Source organism: Falco naumanni, chromosome 7 (assembly GCF_017639655.2).
Source record: "Falco naumanni isolate bFalNau1 chromosome 7, bFalNau1.pat, whole genome shotgun sequence".
Lineage (NCBI taxonomy): Eukaryota > Metazoa > Chordata > Aves > Falconiformes > Falconidae > Falco > Falco naumanni.
Window position 1 is genome coordinate 45,942,221 of NC_054060.1, and position 20,552 is coordinate 45,962,772.

Here is a 20,552-nt window from a genome sequence, read left to right on the forward strand (position 1 = left end):
CTGGAATCCCCTCCCCACCTCCCTCAAGCTGCCAACAAAAAAATAATTGGTTTCATTAAAAAAATGTAACATAATCACTTCACTATATGGATATCCTAATTCTTAATTTATGAGAACTGGTGTGGACAGAACCCTAAAGCTGGAACTAGTCCCCCTGCCTGACATCAAACCAGCCTGGTTTCAATGCAAGGTGCTTCTCAGTAATGTGATGACCACCATTCCCTCTGCTGAAAGACAACTCATCATTAGTATAAACAAAAAGCAAAGGGAATGCAAAACAGACAGCTATTTTTAATTATAAATAAAAATGTCAAAAAGATAAAAAAAGCTGGAAACAGAAAGCAGGAGGAAAACAACACGATGGGACTTAAAATTCTACTTAAGACCAACTCTGTTAGCATTAATTTATAAACACTGACAGCTAAAAACAGACTGGATGAGAGTACTGGCTTTCTTGGGATCTGAGAGCTGCTATATATAGAATCCTGAGTGGCCTAATTTTTTCTGAATTGCTGTTTTCAGTTGTCTTGACGTTGCTGGAAGGAAAAAAAAATGCTGGCTGAAAATCCAATGGAAGTTTAATATCTCTGATGAGCGCTCCATGGAGGTGGTGGTACCCAGACCCGGCAAGTCAGAACTTTACAGCTCGTATCAGCAACATCGCCAGGTAAGAGCACGATACCAGTGAGGGAACACCACAGCCCCACACTCCAGGTATGCTCACCAGCTGCAGAACATTAGTTGTATCATTGCAATATTTCCAAGCACCTTAGCAGTGTGAAGGACAACAGCCACCCTACAAATGCTCATCTGAAGATCATTTAGTAACGTTTCACATACATTCTGGTTATCTAAATACGCACATGTGAATTTTAGGTGTAAAGTCCTGACACAGCGATACCGCAGCTACAAAACTTGGAAGTCTAAAATTACTTCATAATACTCAATCAATACAGCTTACCCCATCCTGAAAACTTACTAGAGAAGGATCCCTGTCTTGCTCATTTATTTTCTGAGAGTAGCTGGTGCCACTTTTCCTATTGATTCTGCACAGCTAAGAAAGCTCAGAGGAAAGTGGACCAGTTTGTCCTGCCTTGTGTATTATGAGACCTGGTTACTAAGTTCCAGGAAGTGGAACAAAGATGCTACAGAGATGATGACACAACATGAGTGCCTGGGCCTTTATTTAAGTGATGTAAATAACAAATAAATAGTCTAATTGTGCCAGGTTAGCGTAGAAATTGGGAGGGGGGGGAAGAAGAGAATAGTTCCTAAATTATAAAGCAAATCCATTGGAGAAAAAAAAGCAAGTACAAACTCTAAACTGAAGCATTGATACCTTGGAGATTAAAAGGAGAACACAGTATTACATATTAAAGGTGTCTCTTTCTCATATTGTTCATAGATTTTTAAGGCCAATGTGAATGCACCTGTACGGCATTAGCACACACATTTTAAATATAGAAAAGATCTCGTAGATCATTCATCCCATCTACCATCAACCACCTTCTCGATGTTCAGGACCCCTCCCAAATGTCAACCAAAGCTGTGGTAAGCACTGCAGTTGGCAGGGCTAAAAAACCCCTAACAGAAAGACAGGCTTTAAGTTCTTGTTTAGGAATTGGATGATTCCAAACTCTGAAGTTGAAAGCCACTTAGTGAAAGGAAATAAACACCCAGAGTGCTGACTTCTGTAGCAAGGAAGGAAGAAACGCTAGGAAGAAGCCATGCAGTAGCTGAAATGGAAGACCTGTGTTCCATCTATAAAGAGACAAGTATTTATGCTGAACCATACTTCATATTGCTACATTTCTCAGAAAAGTCACACTTGGAAACAATTTTGAACTTCCCTTATTATATATAAATTTTTCTGGTACCACCTAGTTGGTTGGGCTTTTTTTGTTTGTTTGTTTTTTAAGAGCAAACTTCTGTCAATTTAGGTGACTCCAGCCTCAGACTGAAAGCCGCTTACCTAAAGCAAGGAAAGAAATGTGAAAAGTATGGAAAAGAGGAAAGATGAACAAATAACTCCCGCAGTAGAAGCATGGAAGTGCTGCACCTTGAGGAAGGTCTTGAAAGTAATCAAACTTCACCATTAAAGAGGGCATTGATAGTTTTCAAAATCTAAATTAACTGCCACTGTAGCTGTTTGCGTGTTGTGGTCCATCTGGCTGAGAGAATGGGGCCTCACTGAGTATTTCCACTGTTCAATTCCTATACACCAACTTAAGATGATTTGGAACAGCACTGGAAATAAAAAGTAAAATTATCTCCAAGTGTCTTTGGTTAGCACAGTTTTACTGATTTTTTTTTTTTTATTATTCTTTGTCAGTACAGAGCTTGCGAAATATGACATTCCTAAGTCCACCATCCATGTTTCAACAAACTAGGTTTAAGAAATTATCAGCTCCGAGCTTCTTATGATGAGACAAACTAAATTCCTGGTACTTACTTAGAAATTACAATGGCAGAATAATGCTTCAAAACCAAATGTCAAGTCATTTAAAATTTGGTACCAGGTACTGTTTTTTTCCTACCACTTGGAATAAGCAGAGCTGGATTATCTCTCGAATGATTACAGGAGTCAAGTGACTTATGACTTGCTGTAGTCAGTGACTTGCATTAGGTTATGCAAAATGCAAGTTATCTGGAGATAAGTGTCACTTAAATGATGTGCCCCTTTACAGTTAAACAATGCAAAGACAGAACTCTACTTAATACACATCTAAGTCGGTTGTCAGAGCACAGAACAAACTGAAACCAAGCTGCCAACAGGAGTTATTAACTACTTATTTTTTGATGCACTCTCAAAACTAGTATTGCCCACAGATAAATTCAGCAAAGGTAGATCTCTTTTTTTTCATAGCAGGAATGATATATCACTGAGGCTTAACGGAAATAGGTTTTAATCCCTGCCTGCAGATGCATAGTCTCATTTACAGACATTTCAGGAGCAGTGCATCAATTAGCAATCTTCTTTTTGCTTTTGCTTGTCACTGCTTACTCAGATGCAGATAGACAGGAGTCAAAGGGGTGGTGTATTACCACTTTACACAGGAAAATGTGTTAACAGTGCTGCTCTTAGGTCACGTGAAAACTGCAGGAGTGCCCACTGCATATTTAAAATTAGGCTAAAATATACTGATTATAGAAATTAAACTGAAAACCAGCATATTGTCACCCTTCATTTTTATAGAACAAGTCTCGTTCAGTGCTTCATGTCACAGACAATTTACCAGGGTTTACAGAAATAATTCGGAATGAACGAACTCACCTACTGAAACAGTTTTGTGTATCTAAAACTACTGGGATCTCAGCCATCAAAATTTGGGCCTAACTAGCACCTGAAGAACTGTCTTACTTTCTGCACCTCGGTGACTTCACTGCGATGTGACATTAACAAGCCAGGGTAGTTATGGGGAAATGCTGTTTGAGAGACCATCCTTCAGACAACATATAAAACATGAGCTTGACTTTCATGGCAATGTTTACACAGATGATTAACACACTCCATACCAAAATTACCTCAATGTTTCAAGGTGAACATGGTAATTTTCTGAAGATCTTGTGAGACATTAACAGCAACCACGTTATTGCAATCACACATGAACAGCTATTTGATTGCAAAGCATTTTTAAGGGAAAAAAGAATATCCACGCCAGTTATTTTGAGATGAGTTTCAAAAGCAATAGAATGAGCGTTAACTAGAGAAGAGACCTATCTTTAGCAGCTATTGCTACTCTGCTCACCTTAGTTACAAATTAACACAGGTCTATGAAGATTTTGCTCTAAAATTCATGGATTCCTTTTCTTACTATTTTCCTGAATAAATACATATTTACACTTCAAAATGAATCCCATGACTGAGCTCTGAAAGCAGAAACTGCAAACCACTTAGGCCTGAACAGGATTGTCATCAAAACCATTACAAAGGTCACAAGCCAAGAACTGCAAGACAGCACTGTGCTCTAAAAGCAATACCAAAGAGAATTTGGTGCTTTCCACACACACATGTAAAAAAAAAAAAAAAAACAAACCCAAACCCCCAACCAACCAAAGAGTTTTCACTTTATTTTTAGTGAAAAAGATCAACAAAATAACAAATGGAGCAGGGAAGTAAAGGGAGAAGAAAGTTCCTAATTACAATTACCCGGCTATGCAATACTCACTGGTGAACGTTTGATAGTTCTGTATTTAACTGAAGAGAAATACACAAGTCCTACTACATATTCAGTGTGCACTACAGGACCCAGGAAAGATACAAAGCAGATGGACAACCTACACTGGCAGAAGCATAAAATTGTTGCAGACTTGAAAAGCCAAACACGCAGCAGTCTGTCTGCTCTTTCTGAGCCCAACAGTATCACTGCTGGTTTCAACAAGGCATGACCAAGCTCTGTAACCGTAACACAAGCGTACCTCTGGCACCTTTCACAGTTGCAACACACTGGATAAATCACTTAAAAAAAAAGAAGTATCTACTATCCCACCTATCATCACAACTACTATGCTACTACTCTGGAACAGCAAAGGACAAATTGTAGTAAGTTCCATCTCTGGTCAAGTTTTTAAAGCTAAATATCAATATGGGTACTGGCAGAAGATAATGAGAGTAGTGTTCAAAATTCAGACTAAGCTTTTGGTGTGTTTTCTCCCCACACAGAAACACTGTTCATTTTTGGCTTTTTTCTTTCATATAGACCCTCCTTTGCAAAACTGGAAGCTACAGGACAAAAATAAACATTTTCAAAGGACAGGACATACTGCTAACTGAAAAATAAAACCTAAGTACAGTAAACAAATAATGAAAAGCAGTATGAAGTATTTTAAAAGTTGATTTTCATAAATTCCTACCTCTTCTCTAAATTCCTCCCTTGATGAGTGGTCAGTGGCCTTTCTTCAAAGATGATAAGAGGCACGCTCAAAATTGAGTAGTAAGAAGAGTGTATTACATAACAAGCTTCCGTTTGATGCATAGCAAACAACAGGATGATGATTTATGTGGTTATTAGACTCAAGCACACAAAACGAAGCATATAAAAGTTCTTTTTAAAATTATTTATTCCAACAACAGGTTTTCAATTAAGAGGATTACATAGTAAAACAACTGTTCTCACTGATAGGGAAGTAGTTTTAAAATCTGATTTGTAGCCAAAAGATGCCTCTAAATTGGCTTAGTTATAGATTTCAAGATTATCTATTTGTGTTATTACAACAGTTCTGATTAAACCTTTTAAAACATACAAATGCCAACAATACATAACCAGATTTCTTGTTCACATTAAGTGAAATGCCTCACCATTGTGTAACAGACCAGTCGCTGGTGAACAAGACACACAAGTTCTCCTTGTGAAATATAAAGAGGAGATAAATAAAACATGGAAAAAATTTAGAGGAAGCCAAACCTGTTTAAGTTAGAACACAATGCAGTTTAATAAGGGCCATGCATGCAAAACATCTTGAAGAATTCAGTAGGCTACTTTATAACAACAGAATAGAAAATGTCAACCGCTCCCCCCCCCCCCCCCCCCCCCCGCCCCTTCCATAGTTAAAAACGGGGAGGGGAAATCAGAAAGGTTGACTCCTAAAGCCTTCACTCTCTTCCTTCCCCACCACCCACTAAAATAGGAGCTCTTTTTTTTTTTTCTAATGACGCACATCTAGAAGCAATAACTTGCTCTATGATGCCTGGTAATAGGGCCCAAAACACTGAAACATTTAAACACCTAAATTTAAATTCTCCAATCCTGTCAGTGGATAAGACAGACTAGAAAATGTCTCTTTGAGGGGACCCTGCTCCTGCAGATAAAAGTAGGAAGGTGAATAGCACTCCAGTCTGAATTTCAGCCTGTGCCTCAAAAATAGCTTGATTTTTTTTATTTTTTTTTTTTTTTGCGGGGGGTGGGGGGGGGGCGGTGCGGTAGAAAAACAAATCACATGTATGTTCTGAAGACAAGGCTTGTCCTCAGTAACTTCTCCTATGTGCCTTTTTTTTTTTTTTTTTACTGTCAGATAAGGAAATAGTTTCTCATTAATTCCTTAACAATAAACACTCACCCACAGTAGATCACGGTACAATGTATGCTATAAATATCAAATGACTAATATTTAGTTCCTTGCACACAACACACTTCTGATACCCGTTTCTGATTAAGCTATGGAAATTCTTAGATTAAGGATCACTAGCATAAGCAAAGGTAACAGTGGCCTGCATTTGTTTTGCGCTCGTTCTGATCTTTCCTCCATCGTAAGCCACATACCTCTTCTTATGTTAAACATTAAATGTTTTGTTAGATCCTGTTAGATTCTACAACTCAAGAACAACGGAGAGCAACTCTGTACCTATGAACTCAAGTTTGAAAGGGACTTTTAGTACAAGAGTAACCCATTCCTAAGAAATAGCATCATGAAGTTGAACTCTACAACAGTTAACTAACACTATTACAAATTACTATTAGCTTTCTTTCCACATCCCTCAACATAGCAGGTTGACACTATAAAGCCAATTAAGGGCCTTATGTGTGCATCTTTTGACTACTACTCTGTCTGTAAGGTTTGCACCGTATATCGGAATTTAAACAGCATTCGACAGGGTCCTGATTTCATATTTTTTATTTTAAGAAAATATTTTTGATAGGCTGTATTTATGTTTATCTGTGTATGTCTTTACTAGGTCATACTGCTCAACAAGAGCATACTAATATTCAGACCTGATCCATGACAATTTGTAGATATTTTTTGGATAGATTACCATGCATTCTTCCTCCTAACTGGAGATCAAAGCAGAGACACCGACACACTCAAACAGCCAAAGAATGTGTTAACTGGTCAGTAGGTATGCCCCTATTAAATCCAACACAGTTTTTAAGTGCTTAGCAGTTTGACAGGCCACATTTTACGTAATTCCATGAAAAAGCAGAGTTGTTGCTGCAAGTGAGATAAAAAGATCGATTCTGGTTTTGAGGGAGTGATGAACAAGAAGCGGACTAGCCTTTTCTTGAGTCCAGGTAAGGAATACCTGCAGAAGGTTAAGTTTGACAAGAATACTGCCAACCACCCTAGTTTAGGATTCAACAGGACAATACTCTCCTCACACTGCCAGGAGAGTACAAAGCTATAGAACAGCGCCTGCAGAAAGACTAGGAATGTTTGGAAGAATGTCTTTTCTCCCCAGAACTGCTGCATTCAAGAAGCATCAATCTCTTCCTCTAGGGAAACTCCGAACTGTCCTGGTTTCCAGTCACTAGTAGCCAAATCAGATGATAGATTTAAATCTTTGAGGACAGTCGGAGCACAACGCAAACTCACATGAATCAGGCAACCAACCTTAAAAGGAAATAACAAATCAATAAAGTAGACAGATCAGAGGTAGTTAAGTGCCTGGCACTCCACGGCTCAGCATGCAGTGCTCATTTCAATCTGAGCACATGGCATCGCATGCTGCTTTGAGACAATCTCAACATGACTCATTACAGGCTGAGGCTACACATCACCACTTTCCAAGTTCTCAGATTTAAGCCAAGTGAATACAGCCTTCAAGGTCTTGGCAAGTTGTTCATGACATTAAACTGTACATTGTCAGTCCTCCCATATGGGAGGGCCACATGTCCTTTCTCTTCCAAATGTGCTTTATCCAACTCACTAATTCAGACTGTACAGCTTTACTATGAAGTCATTCTTGCAACCTTGCAACTACATCTTCCTGGAGGTGTAGCTGGGGAATTACTCTTCCTCCTAAAAAGGCTGTTAAACATATGCAGTTATTGGATCTTTTTAAAAAGGTCCAGCTCCAGGCAGTGCACACTATTCAGGTTCAGTAAGAATTTTTAGCAGCTATGTGCATGAAACTGCCACTGGCAAAAGCAGTCTCCTGAAAAGAAATAAAGACACAGACAGTAGCAAATATGTCTAATTTTATCTACATTCCTATCAAAAAAAAAAAGCACCAAAAACACTGCAGAGAAATGTTAATATGTCTGATAACTGAAGGTATCTGATTTTGAAAAAATTAGTTGGAAAGAGAACCTTTTTTTCCCTTCCATTCTAACCCGACGATCTTCCTCCTCCTACATGAGCATGTAGTTATGCTGAATTAACTGAAGGATCCAGATAATATATCATGAAGAATCATTTACACTATAAAGGCAGATAAAAATGGGAAACGTCATATTATATTTAGTTTAATGCTATACTGCTTTTCCTTCATATATTAATAGTTTTGCATCAGTAAACTCTCACTGAGCTCTCCTACAACTTTAAATTCCCTTCTGCTGTGCTATTTCCATTTTCTCAGTTACTCCTGCAGCTGAGACCATGACTTTCTTCTCCCTCCTGTACTAGCTTGCGTGTGGCCTTCTGATCCTGGGAAAAGACAGAATAAACACAGAACACTAAATACTGCAGGCATACCATTCTCAACAGAGCATGATGCGAAGTGAGACTGATGACTGTTGGGAGAAGTTGTTAGGTACACTGTCATGCCGTAAATAAGCAGAGTAAGTGCGTAAGCTAGCAAGACAGACTTTGCATGATGTAAAGAAATCCCCTAACATTAGCGTAAAAAGAAGCTGCAGACCAAATTCACCCATTAGCATGTTTAAGAACCAGAAGAGAATGATACTTGAACAACACAGATATACTTCAGACAGCATTCTTTGTTTGCTGGTTACAGAAACCTTTAAGATGTGTAACAGCTTTCCTGCAAGCAATAGCTTAGAAGCAATGTGTATGAGCAATGGGTGTACAGCTTTTGACTACTGGTGTAGCTAAAAATGCCATGTTCAATAGAGTACCACATTCTCTGATTTTTAAATTTAAGAATCCCAATCTATACATCCCTGCACAGTTCTGAGAAGAAAAATACATGGCGCTTGGAAAGGAAAGCCAGGTTTCAATGTGAGCGTGGCAGGGTGAGGTCCTTCACTTTCAAATTCCTTCAGCTGCTCAAGAGACGCTAGTCAAGGACTTTTCAAGGAAAAAACTGATATATACAGCAGACAGCAAATCAAAACGTAAAAAGCATTAAAAAGCCTGCGCCTGGTCAACTGCCAGATCATAGCACTAAAATCCTAGGAATGCCGTGATTATTGCAGGAAAGGTGGATGGTAGGAACTGCTTTTTCCCTCGCTGGTCTAGCAGTACAGAAATGGTGGCACAAAATTGGAAGAATAATTGGGTCAAGTTATTCCCATAGAGCACATTCTCATAAGAGATTTCTCCAGGATCTCCCAGTCAGAGGCACATCTGATATCTCTTGACACCCCCATTCCCTAGGGATGTCTGCCTCATTCTCCATATCTCCCTCCTGCTTACTCACTCAGCGCTGCGGAGCCCAAATACAGTGACCTAGATTCCACTTGTGTACCACCAACATATCTTTCAGTTGGACTGACAGGGTATGATCTCCACTAACGTTGGAGGGAAAAAGAACTCAGCCTGATTTTCAGAACCCAGGTGGAACCTGCAGGATGAACAACAGGCATGTGGGTGCACACAGGTGCCTGTAGTGGGTAGAAATAAGCAACTGGGTTCTTTAACTTAGAATTGCAACATTGACTTTAGAACTGCTACTGTTTAAGTCAGAACCCGCTTTCTCTATGTTACTGTTAAATGACAATGCAAACATTTATCATGATGCGTTTGAGAGCTCTTGACAAGCTGTTTGCCTGCTTCATAGAGTTCTGTTTGTTCAAAAGCCCTGCCTGGGTTGACTCTTCTGTTTATACAGATGAGCTCTCCCATATGGCAATGGTGAGAGAGTAAAAGCAACAGAGAAACGAGCGGTCATAGATTCCATCCCTTTCATTAATATAATCGGATAAATAAGAATACTAACATTTGTGGTAGTCTAAATAAGGCTTGGGAGCACTCATGAATTCTGCTGTTACATGATATGCAAGTCAATGAAAGAAAAAGCTGAATTTCAAACATACAGTAGTGTTCAGTTCAGAATCCCATACAATTGGTATAGATTCTAGCCTCCTGCTTCAACTAAAACAAGATTAAATTCTGAGCTAAGTGCAACATCCTTTGCCACAAGAGTAAATATCCCCTCTTTCCACCCACCTACTAAGTGATGAGCATTCCTTGAAGAAACAAGATACAGCAGTTTGAGAAGGAGGAAACTAAAATGCTATTATGATAAAAACTTCCAAAAGGACCTCATGCTATAGCAAATGGGAACAAAATTCCGTAGCCCCTGCCTGGGACGATCAAGTCAGTCATAGCTTGTAGGGGATCACTGAGTAAGTGAAAAGTACACTTAAAAACACATTCACATCTTTATGTTTTAACACACTATTGTAAAGGAAATGTATGTGATGCTTTTGCTTAAGTGTTTGTGTACCTGAAATTGCAATAGGGAACTCAAAATGATTGCAGCTGTCAAGTTAGAGTCAGAGGCTTAAACTGTGATGTTGATTTAAGCAAGTTATTTAATCTTTCCATAAGCTTATTATTACAGTTTCAAGCACAGATTCTCCTTTCAGGTCAACCTCTCCTCTTCAGGTCAATTTGCTTAAAGGTCTAAGCTTATTAACTTGGTAAGAACTTAAGTGCTGGGGGACAAAGGAAAATCCATACACTTAAAAGATCAAATGCCTTTTCCCCATGTGTTACTTTTGGAGGAAGTACATGAAATAAGACTTTTCATTTGATGTGCTATAGGGTATTTATACCACAAGAGGGCACTAAAACCATACTTAAAGCAGATAATTAAGCTACTGCTGTATGTATTACAAAACTAAGTCACAAAGTAAGGAACCATGCACTGCTTTCAAACATACGCACACACTACATAAAAGCATTCCTCTATCTTGATGGCAGGCACGTACATTTATAGTGTACTCGCGCTACCTCTACTTCCAACAGAGCAGCACAAAGCTCTTTGTAAAAGCACTGTCCTGCCAAGTAATGAAAGACAGTGAGAGTAAAGAAACTCAAAACTTGAAGCAAGTTGGGCTTCCATGTTTTCAATACCAGTCTATTAATAAAGCTTAAGATTTTGAATTTTGATCTTGTCTAAAAGAACGTGAAGTGCATGAACTCACAATGAAGTGGAACTGTCAGAGGGAGATGCTTAGTCAGATGAAAAAAAATTTGAGTACAAATTACTTCTGTTTGTCCAAGCAGCAATTCTGTTTACACACATAAGGAGAAGTCCTATGCAACAGCAATTAACAAATCAATGTTTCAACACTAAAAATATGCTTCTAGTATACTGTAACCTTTTTAATAATGCTTGAAAACATCTGAATGTTTGCACCAGCCAATGAAGTGCCAAAGGAACAATCCCTTAGGCCTCAGTCGGATATTCTCCTACAGACTTTATTACATTATAAAAGCTACTTGCAATTTTTTAAGCAATAAAGGTGCGCAAAACAAATCCTGGCAATGCACCATTTCAGTATCAGACAAAAATAATGTTGGCTTTCTCTACCAGCTTAATGACCAGTACAAAGCCAAAGTACCTCATTTCTGCAGCTCTGAAAGTTGGCTATTTTTTCATATTAAGTTTTTTTTACACTTGTTATGCAAGTCTCTTGGTCCTATTATCTGTGTGTCAGATATGGCTGCTTAGGTAACTGTCAAGCAACAAAATTTCTGCTAATTAGCACGGTCCAGGAACTGACTTCCCAGTAACTTAAGAGTTAATCATTCAGTAGCAACACCCTTAACTCTGGCCAAGTCACCCCTAGGACCACCACAGGATAATCCTGTAACAATGAAGTCTTCCGACCATCTTCTCAGTTATTTGGGAGCAAGGCAGTATGTGGCTGTGGGTCCAAGTAACGGAGGTATATGTAGCAATGCAGCACTATTGCTGTATAATATCCCCATCAGTTGCAACTGACTAGGCAACTGCAGTTGCCTAAAATACATGTCATAGGTGACAGTTGTACTAAATTTTGGACACTTCACATACCTCCTCCATAAGAAAAAAAACACACCAAAACCCTTTTCAGATTTAGAAATCCTTTTACAATGAAAACATTTACATAAACCTCAATATAGGAGGCAGAAGTTAAATAGAAAAATGTTGGTCTGAGATTTTTAATTCCTCTTCTCACATGCATGAAGTGACTTGAGTTTAATACACAATTTTCTTTGTAGAACAGTCCTTAAGTTGGGGGGGGGGGGGAAGCACCAGGCAGCAGAACAGACAGGAACAGCATATAAACAAGCATCCAAGTCAACATTAGTGTATCGTTTCCAAAGTCCTGCGCTAACAACAAATGTCCCAACATGCTTGAGAAAATTCCTATTTCACTTATTTGAAATATACACCAGGCACATACTGTAATAAAAACCTATAAAAAAATATGAATTCAGAAATTTGATCCCGTATTCCATCCCATGCTAGCATGTAACTCCCACTGACCATTTGTTGGATTCTGCCAATGGCTCACGGCAGCAGAGCAAGGAACTCCATGTCTTGCTAGATAGTTCAGTTCTTGTGAATAGAGACTTCTGACAGGCGAAGCAAAACCCCAGCTATCACATGGGCCTACAACCCAAAGCACAGGCAGCCCGACTGCTGTTACTTTCAGAAATATGAAATGATCACTTAGCAAAACAAGATACTAAATCAGAAACAACATTTGACATTCCAATTTCTTGGTAAATTTTTCAGCATAACATATCCATCTCAAAGGATATAAATAGTTATGACATGCCATCAAGTGCATAATAACAAGAGGACAAACTAAACATGGTTACCAGATGTCCCCAAGCAGCAACACATGATCTGAAAGGCTGTGAAAATCTCCTGAAGTAACAATCCAGTGATACAGGATTGTCAAACATACGTTTGATCTACATATTTACAAGTGTGCTGCATTAGCTGTACACCTAAAGTCCCATTCAGAAAGGTGTGTGGAAGTGTGTTCAGTTTGCGTCTTGTCATCAAAACGTGCCTTCCAGTCTGTCATGGAGCCAAACAAGAGCAGATTATGTAGTGTTACGAATCTTATTAAGTCTACATGATATGAACATTTAAAAAAAATGCTTTAAGTGCAGCAAGTGATGTTAAATATTAGCATCTAAATACAGTTTTCATTTTTTTTAGGTTCAGCACAGTGGCTGAAAAATTGTACATGCTATTGCATTACATACGCAAGGTCAAAATTCAAACTTACAATCTCTTTTCAATTGTTTTCTTTGGACTGAAGGATGAACAGAAGACTCCCCAAATTTCAGGATACTTGTAAGTGCAAAAGGCAATTTCTGGGAGTGCATTCTCAAAATAATTCTTGTTTTGGAGACTTAACCTCACTTTCACACAGCCTGTCAAGGTTTCCCTCGAGTCAGCTAAGTTTACAGTCAGGGAAAAAGTGTTTTCCCAAACCTTATAAAAATAAGACAGACAAATCTACCTTCCCATTTTTGAATTCTCAGTTTTGACTTAAACCACAAATCATCATCAAATTTCAATTAATCAGTATGTTTATTTTATACTCTGCACAAGAACGTACAAAGAACATTTACACTATTTGTCAGGTTTCTTGCACTCAGACAAAAGATGACCTAAAGGGTATTATAAATAGAAATGAAAAAGAAAGAAACATTACGACAGGAAGAGTCCCAGAAAAAGGCAAAAATATAAATAGAGAATAAAATACTTGAATTCTGGAATACTGAAATTTAATGAGCAAACTAACATGCCAAGGCACATCCACGCTCTCTTGATTTAGCAGCTTCACAGATTCCTTAACAAACAAAACCAACCCCAATATACCAGATGAACATATTCATGCTTACTTTGTTAACTTGTGGCCAAGCTAGCAAAAACGGAAAGATAACACTTTTCTCATAAGCACTGCTGATATGGGTTTCTCCTCACATTCAAGAAACAAGAACTTCCTGAACAGCATACACAGGAATAGTTGACCTCAAAATGAACATCCTGTATCAAGAGTCAATGCAAACAGCAGCCAAGAATCAGACACACTAGAGGAGCCCATTTTTAAGTATTACAAGTTTCTTCCTTAAACGCATACAAAAAAGAAGGACGTACAAGATCACTTTGGTGCTCAAATACAGCCACTACTCCTTATCACCTCAGTGCTGTGAACATACTTCTAAATTACTTCCTGCTTAACTTCAAAACAGAGTGACTATCATTAACGTCTGACTGGAACACTTTTAAATTTGTAAGTTACAGCCATTTTTAAAGATCTTAATATAAAGTAAACAAACATTGACTCTTTTTTCCAGAACAGTGGAAGTGTCTCTTGTGATGAAACGTGCAAGTTCCACTACTGCTTAGAGTGTCTGCTGGGATTTTTAACAGAAGGGCGATCTGACATTAAGAGATTCAATGAAAGGTACCAGTGTAAGAGCTGACATTATAGAAGTTGGTAAACAACCAGTCAGTGGGGCCATAATACCACTTTACTACACTACATTTAGCCAAACAGCATTCGTTTCTCAGCACAACTGGTGTGCTGTCAATCAGAGCAAAAATGTGTAAGGCCATAAGCAATAGTATTATTCTAATGGCATAGTCCTGGAATTTCACCTATAATGGCATCATCTGTATTGTACCAGGAGATATGATGGCCTCTAGTCTATGTTTAGACGGCATAATTCTGGATGCTAAATCAGAGGAGGTTACTCCATCCCTTTCTGCTGGAGAGGGTACTGAAAAAAAAAATAATTCAGAGGAAACCCTAGCAATACTAAAAATCAAAAGCATTTCTCTCATGGGAGGTTTTCATTTAAAAACAAAGGAAAGATTAGATGGAAATCTCCCTTTAGTAACAATTTGAGAGAAGGAATTAAAAAATATACTCATAAATGTTCTTCAAGATTGCTCATGAACAGCATATTGGCCATATACAAGTACAGACAAAATACTTGAAATATTCAGTGGGATTCACTGAAATAGAAGAATCCCTCTCCAAAAGCTATTATTGTTTGTATTGTTTGGTTTGTTGGTTTTTTTTTGTTTTTTTTTTTTTTTCTAATAGAAGTAGTCACTAAGGAAAATAAAACATTCCATCTCAAATATTTTAAAATATTTTTTTGGGAGAGACTGGGTTCAAAGCCATTCTTACAGATTTTTGGAGGGTTAAGAGCAGTGACCACAGACCCCATATAACAAATGTTGACACAGTATAGTCTATTTCTGTAAAGACTGAACACTAGAAAATGACATCCAAAGCACTGCAAATACTGAATGGATACGGAATAAAACTAAAATGCTCTTCATCAAATTCTTCCGCTTTAAAAAACATATCCATCTGACTGTAAAAATTGAAGGGATATACAAATGAGCTGTTGAGTAGCCTAGCAGTAGTAGCTATGCACTTCCATAAATACTGAATCCAGCATTCCTCATTTACCAGTAGAGAGATCAGTGAGGCTATTAAGGTATTACCGACACACTCAGGAAGCAATTTGCACTCAGTGGCAGCCCTCTAGATATTTAAGAGGTCATCCTCAAGAACTTCTTAATGGACTAACTTTTCCATTAAAAGCAGTGCCTCAACCTTGGTCCTTATAAGGAGAAAGCACTACAAAGCAAAAGGGAGGATCCTTGGAAAAAAAGCAGAGTAATCATGAATTTGAGGTGCAACACCCAAAGCAAACGGACACTATCTCACTTGTGGTCTATATTTCAGCAGTTGCTTACCACTGCACACAGAAGAGGTGATGTTGTACAGAAAAGGATAAAACTGTAAACAGCGGATCATCTTCAGGCTGCTTTCGCACTCCAAGCACTTGGTCGTCAAATCCAGTGCACGTCTGAAGGCCTGCAGGGCTCCACTAATGTTGTTCAGAGCCAGATAAGCATTTCCCAAGCTCAAAAAAGTCAGGGGCTGCAAAGAAAAAAGCAACATACCCCAGCATAAGTATGTTCACTGTTTAAAATTGAAGCCAACTAAGAAAAACCCCTGCCAATTCACACTCTCCCAGAATTTGGCTGGGAAGAATTTAGGTAGCTTCTTAAACAGGGACTGCCTATTCTTAGAATGGTGATACAGCAGCTTGATGCACTGGTGCTAAACAAAAGCTGTTTTGACATAAGGTTGTGTTCAGGATTCCATCCTCCTACAATGAAAACCAGCTGTTAAATACACACAAGCTGAAATGAGGCATTAAATACTTACTTATAACCCATCGTAAACATAATGCTTACTCCACAGAGTAGCAAAGAACTAAATTGAAATGCTAGAAAACATTTTAGAATGATTGAAAGTCAGCAAAAATGTAAAAATATTACTAGCGTTCTAGCAGGACAGATGCATTTTATTTGTCGGAAGTATTCAGGATTTACTTGAACAGAACTAAGTTACTGAAAACAACAATGTCACACCAGCTTAGGGGTACACATTTATGTTTACTTTCAATTCTTTATAAAACTTAGTATTTGTCTCCACTTCTTTTGGCTAGTCTCACCAAAATATGTGTAAGTTTTCAGAGCCATCTTAGCTTGTACTATTAAACACCATTCAGAAAAAGGTGCAAACTGAGCAAGAGGATTTTTTTTTAAAAAGCTTTTGCTAATATAGCACATCCTTCACTCCCTGTAGCTGTAATTAATTTTAATTTGCGTTTACTTTCCTTCATATTCCAGGAAATACTATTCAGGTACAAATTCTCCTACCAGATTTTTTGATATAATAGGTATTACAGGACTGAGAATGCCTGAAAAAAAAAAAAAAAAAAAAAAAAAAAGAGCAGGCATTACTGTAATGAGGTAGAACTCAACAGTATTTTTGAAGAAAAGCCCTGCTCACACAGCATGGTCCTAAGGATCCCCAAGCTCCTCCCCTCCAAGGCTGTGCTTTCAAGTGTTCTTCTTAAAGTACATCATTCAGCTATAGCTCTTTCTACAGTTTTTATTTTTGCACTCTTACCTGCTACACAAATGAGCTAACTCATTTCCAACAATTGCAAACTTGTTCCTGAATGCTATATTGAAAAAGCTTATTCTCTTTTAGCCTTTTTATGTGCTAGACGGCTGGTGGCCCAGCGGGTTTAAGTGCTCTCTTTATCTACCTACAGAGGCAGAAGAACAGTAAAAAGTCACTTGAACTTCTTACTGAAGCATCTCAAACATAAGACCAAAATTACTTTCTAGATGAAATATGTCCCCACCACACCCCCACACCCCGTTTCCTTTTTGCAATTGTCCTGGCCAGTCCAGTAGTTTAGTTTATACAGAAACCTTCTACATGACATAGGTGGCAACCTACAAAATGTTTATAATGTTACCACTCAGAAATACAAAAACCCCTTCTGAATCTAAGGTTGGAAGTAAAATCACCAAACAACTAGAACACGGCTTTTGCTTTAGGTATACAGATGAAATCTAGGGACAAATAAAACAGTACAGATAAAAAGTCAAGTGGCACAAAAAGATGTCTATACATCTTGGTGACATACGTGCTACTTCAAGGGTTTTAAAAATCAAGATAGAATCCTGTCAGCATTACAGACCTCTGTTTTAGATGAAAATGTTGCCAAAACACCAGGATTAGATTCCTTGGAGCTGCTGCTGCTGCCAATACAGTTTCTGGGAGGCAAAAAGTCTGTCACCTATTTTAGAAGAACTGCTCTACATGTTTACATTATCAAGAACCAACATCACCCCCAGCATGATCAAGAATTTAAATAGAAAAATCTGTTGCAAATCACAAGCTGGAACTTGAACTGCATGCACAGGAAAGCAAGCGCAAGTAAGTAAATACTCATTTAGAAAATAATGAGGGAGAAGACATTCACTGCTGAACAAACACAAGAAACATCATCTTACCTCAGAGGCATTGATGGCCAAAGCCTTCAGCAGGAGCCTGCTGGCATCCAAATGAAGACCATAATGAATCAAGAGGTTAGCAAGATTGACCAGAGGGATGTCCTGATATTCATGTGGGGCCAAATTAAATGCTTTTTGCAAACAGGTGATAGCAAAGGTGCTATTTCCAACGGCACGCCAGTACAATCCAGCTTCATTAAGCACAAGCCATAGAGGATCTTCTGGCTATAGGAATGAGTCAGGGAAAAGGATGAAAAACCCCCACCCACAAAGAGGTGTCTCAGGAAGACAGAATTGCCTGCTCTTTGGTAAGAAACAAACAAAACTCACCCTTGCAGTACCTCATCAACTACATACAAAGTACTCTTTGCTGAGACTGCTCTACTCTAATTGACATGATTTACAGTCTGTAGTCTAGTAGCACCTGTTGCTCACACTCGACTCTTATGACTCACTTCTATCGTGACCACAAAATCCCTTAAATATATAAATGATAATAGTTAGCTCACTTTAGGAAGCAACATTTGTGAGCCACTTCAGAGTCTTGGAATTACGTTAATACAGATCTATGTACAAATGTTACAATTTGAAGGTCAGGCAGCTTTTAAATTGTAGTTAGATGTGGTTCCAGGTCCTATATCCAACATCAAGACTACCTACCAATTCAAGGTTTCAGAGTTATTTTTTCTTAGATTTAGTTATCTATTTGTCTAATGAAAGTTGGCAAGTAACATGCATTAGATACTGCTTAAAGATTATAAAATAGCAAGCAACAAATGAGGGCAGCTGGAAGAACAGAGGAAGTGCCAAATACACCTTGAATGTTCCTTCCTCCTCTTTCACCTATCACAGAAAACCAAATGCTCACCCTAGAGAAGAAATAGCAAAACTTCAAAATAGCGACAGATGGACAGAGCTATGTAAAACATGCACTTTCAGATGGAGCAGTTTCAAATAGTTTAGAAACACATTATAGTTTTTAATATTTTCAGCATTCTGTTACCCAGTTCTACGAAGAATTTAAGTATAAAAGCAGCAACTGAAATTAATGTCCAACCTACACAGCTGAAGCCCAAATGCATGCATGAGTAGGAGACACGCAGCTACGATTAAAGCAGCAAAAACGGATAAGCACCTTTACAGTACAGTAGTATTGTATTAATGCAATACAGCTGGCATTACAGTAACACTGTTGAAAAACTTAATCAATACAAAGACTTTCTTCCACATTTTAAAAACAACCTCACTCAGGAGGGTTCTACCTATGGTTCAAGATGAACCAGGAGACACCAACAGGATTTATTACCTCTTCGTTTGGAGTACCTTACATAATCTGTAGTTTTAAGAATATTGATCACTGTTTTCAATGTACATAGGTAACATTACTTGCATACTACTCATGCCTAACTCCTCACGGAATTACATTCCATACACAGGTCCCAATGACCTTTCTCTAACTAAATCCTCGGCAAGTTACTAGCACTTTGTTTTTTCCAATACAAAGATACCAACTGTAGCACTCCTGCTCTAGAAAGTTTATCATTAAGAGGACTGGCATGACACAACAGTGTTCTTACATCAGCATCTAAATGACCAAGTAGTCCAGACTTTTAGCATGAAGGCAACTGAATACTACAGTTAAAACCAAAATACCTATGCACTACAACAGTAAGACATATATAGGACTGTTCTGAACAGCATAATAATGGGAATCAACTGCTGTTCATTTTTCTTCTGGGTAAGACAGATGCACATAGTAAATGGTAATGATTTTAAACTAAAAAAAACCAACATAAATACACTGCCTTGACATAGCTGGTACAAGAGAGTTAATTTGAGATTTATCAGTTTGACATGTCAAAAAGTCAACCTCTATCTCAGTTCTTCCTGTCATTTGACTTGTGATGACTCTCAAAGGCCTCATGCATGATGGAGGTGGCATTCCACAGGGTGTTATACAGGTGTACATCCTTTGCCCCAGAGTACTAGTTATCCTCACAGAAGATTGACAGAGGATTGGTTTCTTTGGAGGGGGGTGGGGGGAAAGGCAGGGTAGTAGGGAGGAGGAAGAGCAAAAGCCAGGCTTGTAGGGAGGGCTGAAAGAGGAGTAGTTCCAAGCTTTTTCACTCCGTTAAGCAAATGGCTGCCAGGATTAGCTAATATACTGCGGCTCCACGTCCTGCAGTCACAACAAGAACATGTAACTATAAGGCTGTTTGGTCCACACTAAGCTAAATTAAATGGATACTTCATATGCTTGCGCTTTACTTGTGAACATGGATTTTTAAGTTTCATCTCGGGTACAGGCAGCAAATACACTTACTACTTGCACATCACTGACATCTTTAGAGCTATAGAAACAAGCATTAAGTAAGGATTCTGAATTTATCTCATGCTACAGTTTTTGACGTACCTTTTTCATTGCATGATCTAGAAACGCTCCTATCTTCACCTGTGTAATAGTTTGATTGTTGATACGAGAATGCAAAACCTGGACAACAAAGGTTTTATTTTTATTTTTTTTTTAAACAACTGAATACATTTTACAATATATATCTACATGGGTCATTAAACTCTCCCTTCCCTAAGTCTTCTCTTTAAAAAAAAATAGAGTGGGGGGCAGGGGTGCGGAGGAGATACTGTTCTAAACAGATGATGTGAACGTGTAATGATTAAAGCAGCCCATCTCCAGAAATCAGTATGAAGGACTAATCTCAGCCTGAAGTTACCACCTTGGTAGAATACGGTAGTTATCTGAAACCCCAAGATGATGAATCATGTCAAGTGACTG

The 20,552-nt window shown here is 38.3% G+C and overlaps 1 protein-coding gene and 1 long non-coding RNA gene across 3 annotated transcripts in view; one reads left to right on the plus strand and one right to left on the minus strand.

Annotated features, from left to right (window-relative positions):
* TTC17 (tetratricopeptide repeat domain 17) overlaps nt 1-20,552 on the minus strand; it is a 59,620-nt gene that overhangs the window by 14,557 nt on the left and 24,511 nt on the right. The window contains exons 12-14 of one of the 2 annotated variants that reach the window (XM_040600006.1): nt 20,175-20,252; nt 17,762-17,986; nt 15,635-15,821 (exon numbers count right to left, since the gene is read on the minus strand). In XM_040600006.1, the coding sequence (XP_040455940.1) occupies nt 15,635-15,821; nt 17,762-17,986; nt 20,175-20,252 (490 nt within the window). The remainder of the gene's footprint in view (nt 1-15,634; nt 15,822-17,761; nt 17,987-20,174; nt 20,253-20,552) is intronic. The other variant, XM_040600005.1, reaches the window with a different exon arrangement.
* On the plus strand, nt 280-12,141 carry LOC121090996. Its single transcript, XR_005828797.1, has 2 exons — nt 280-667; nt 1,941-12,141. It is a non-coding gene; the product is annotated as an uncharacterized LOC121090996 (long non-coding RNA).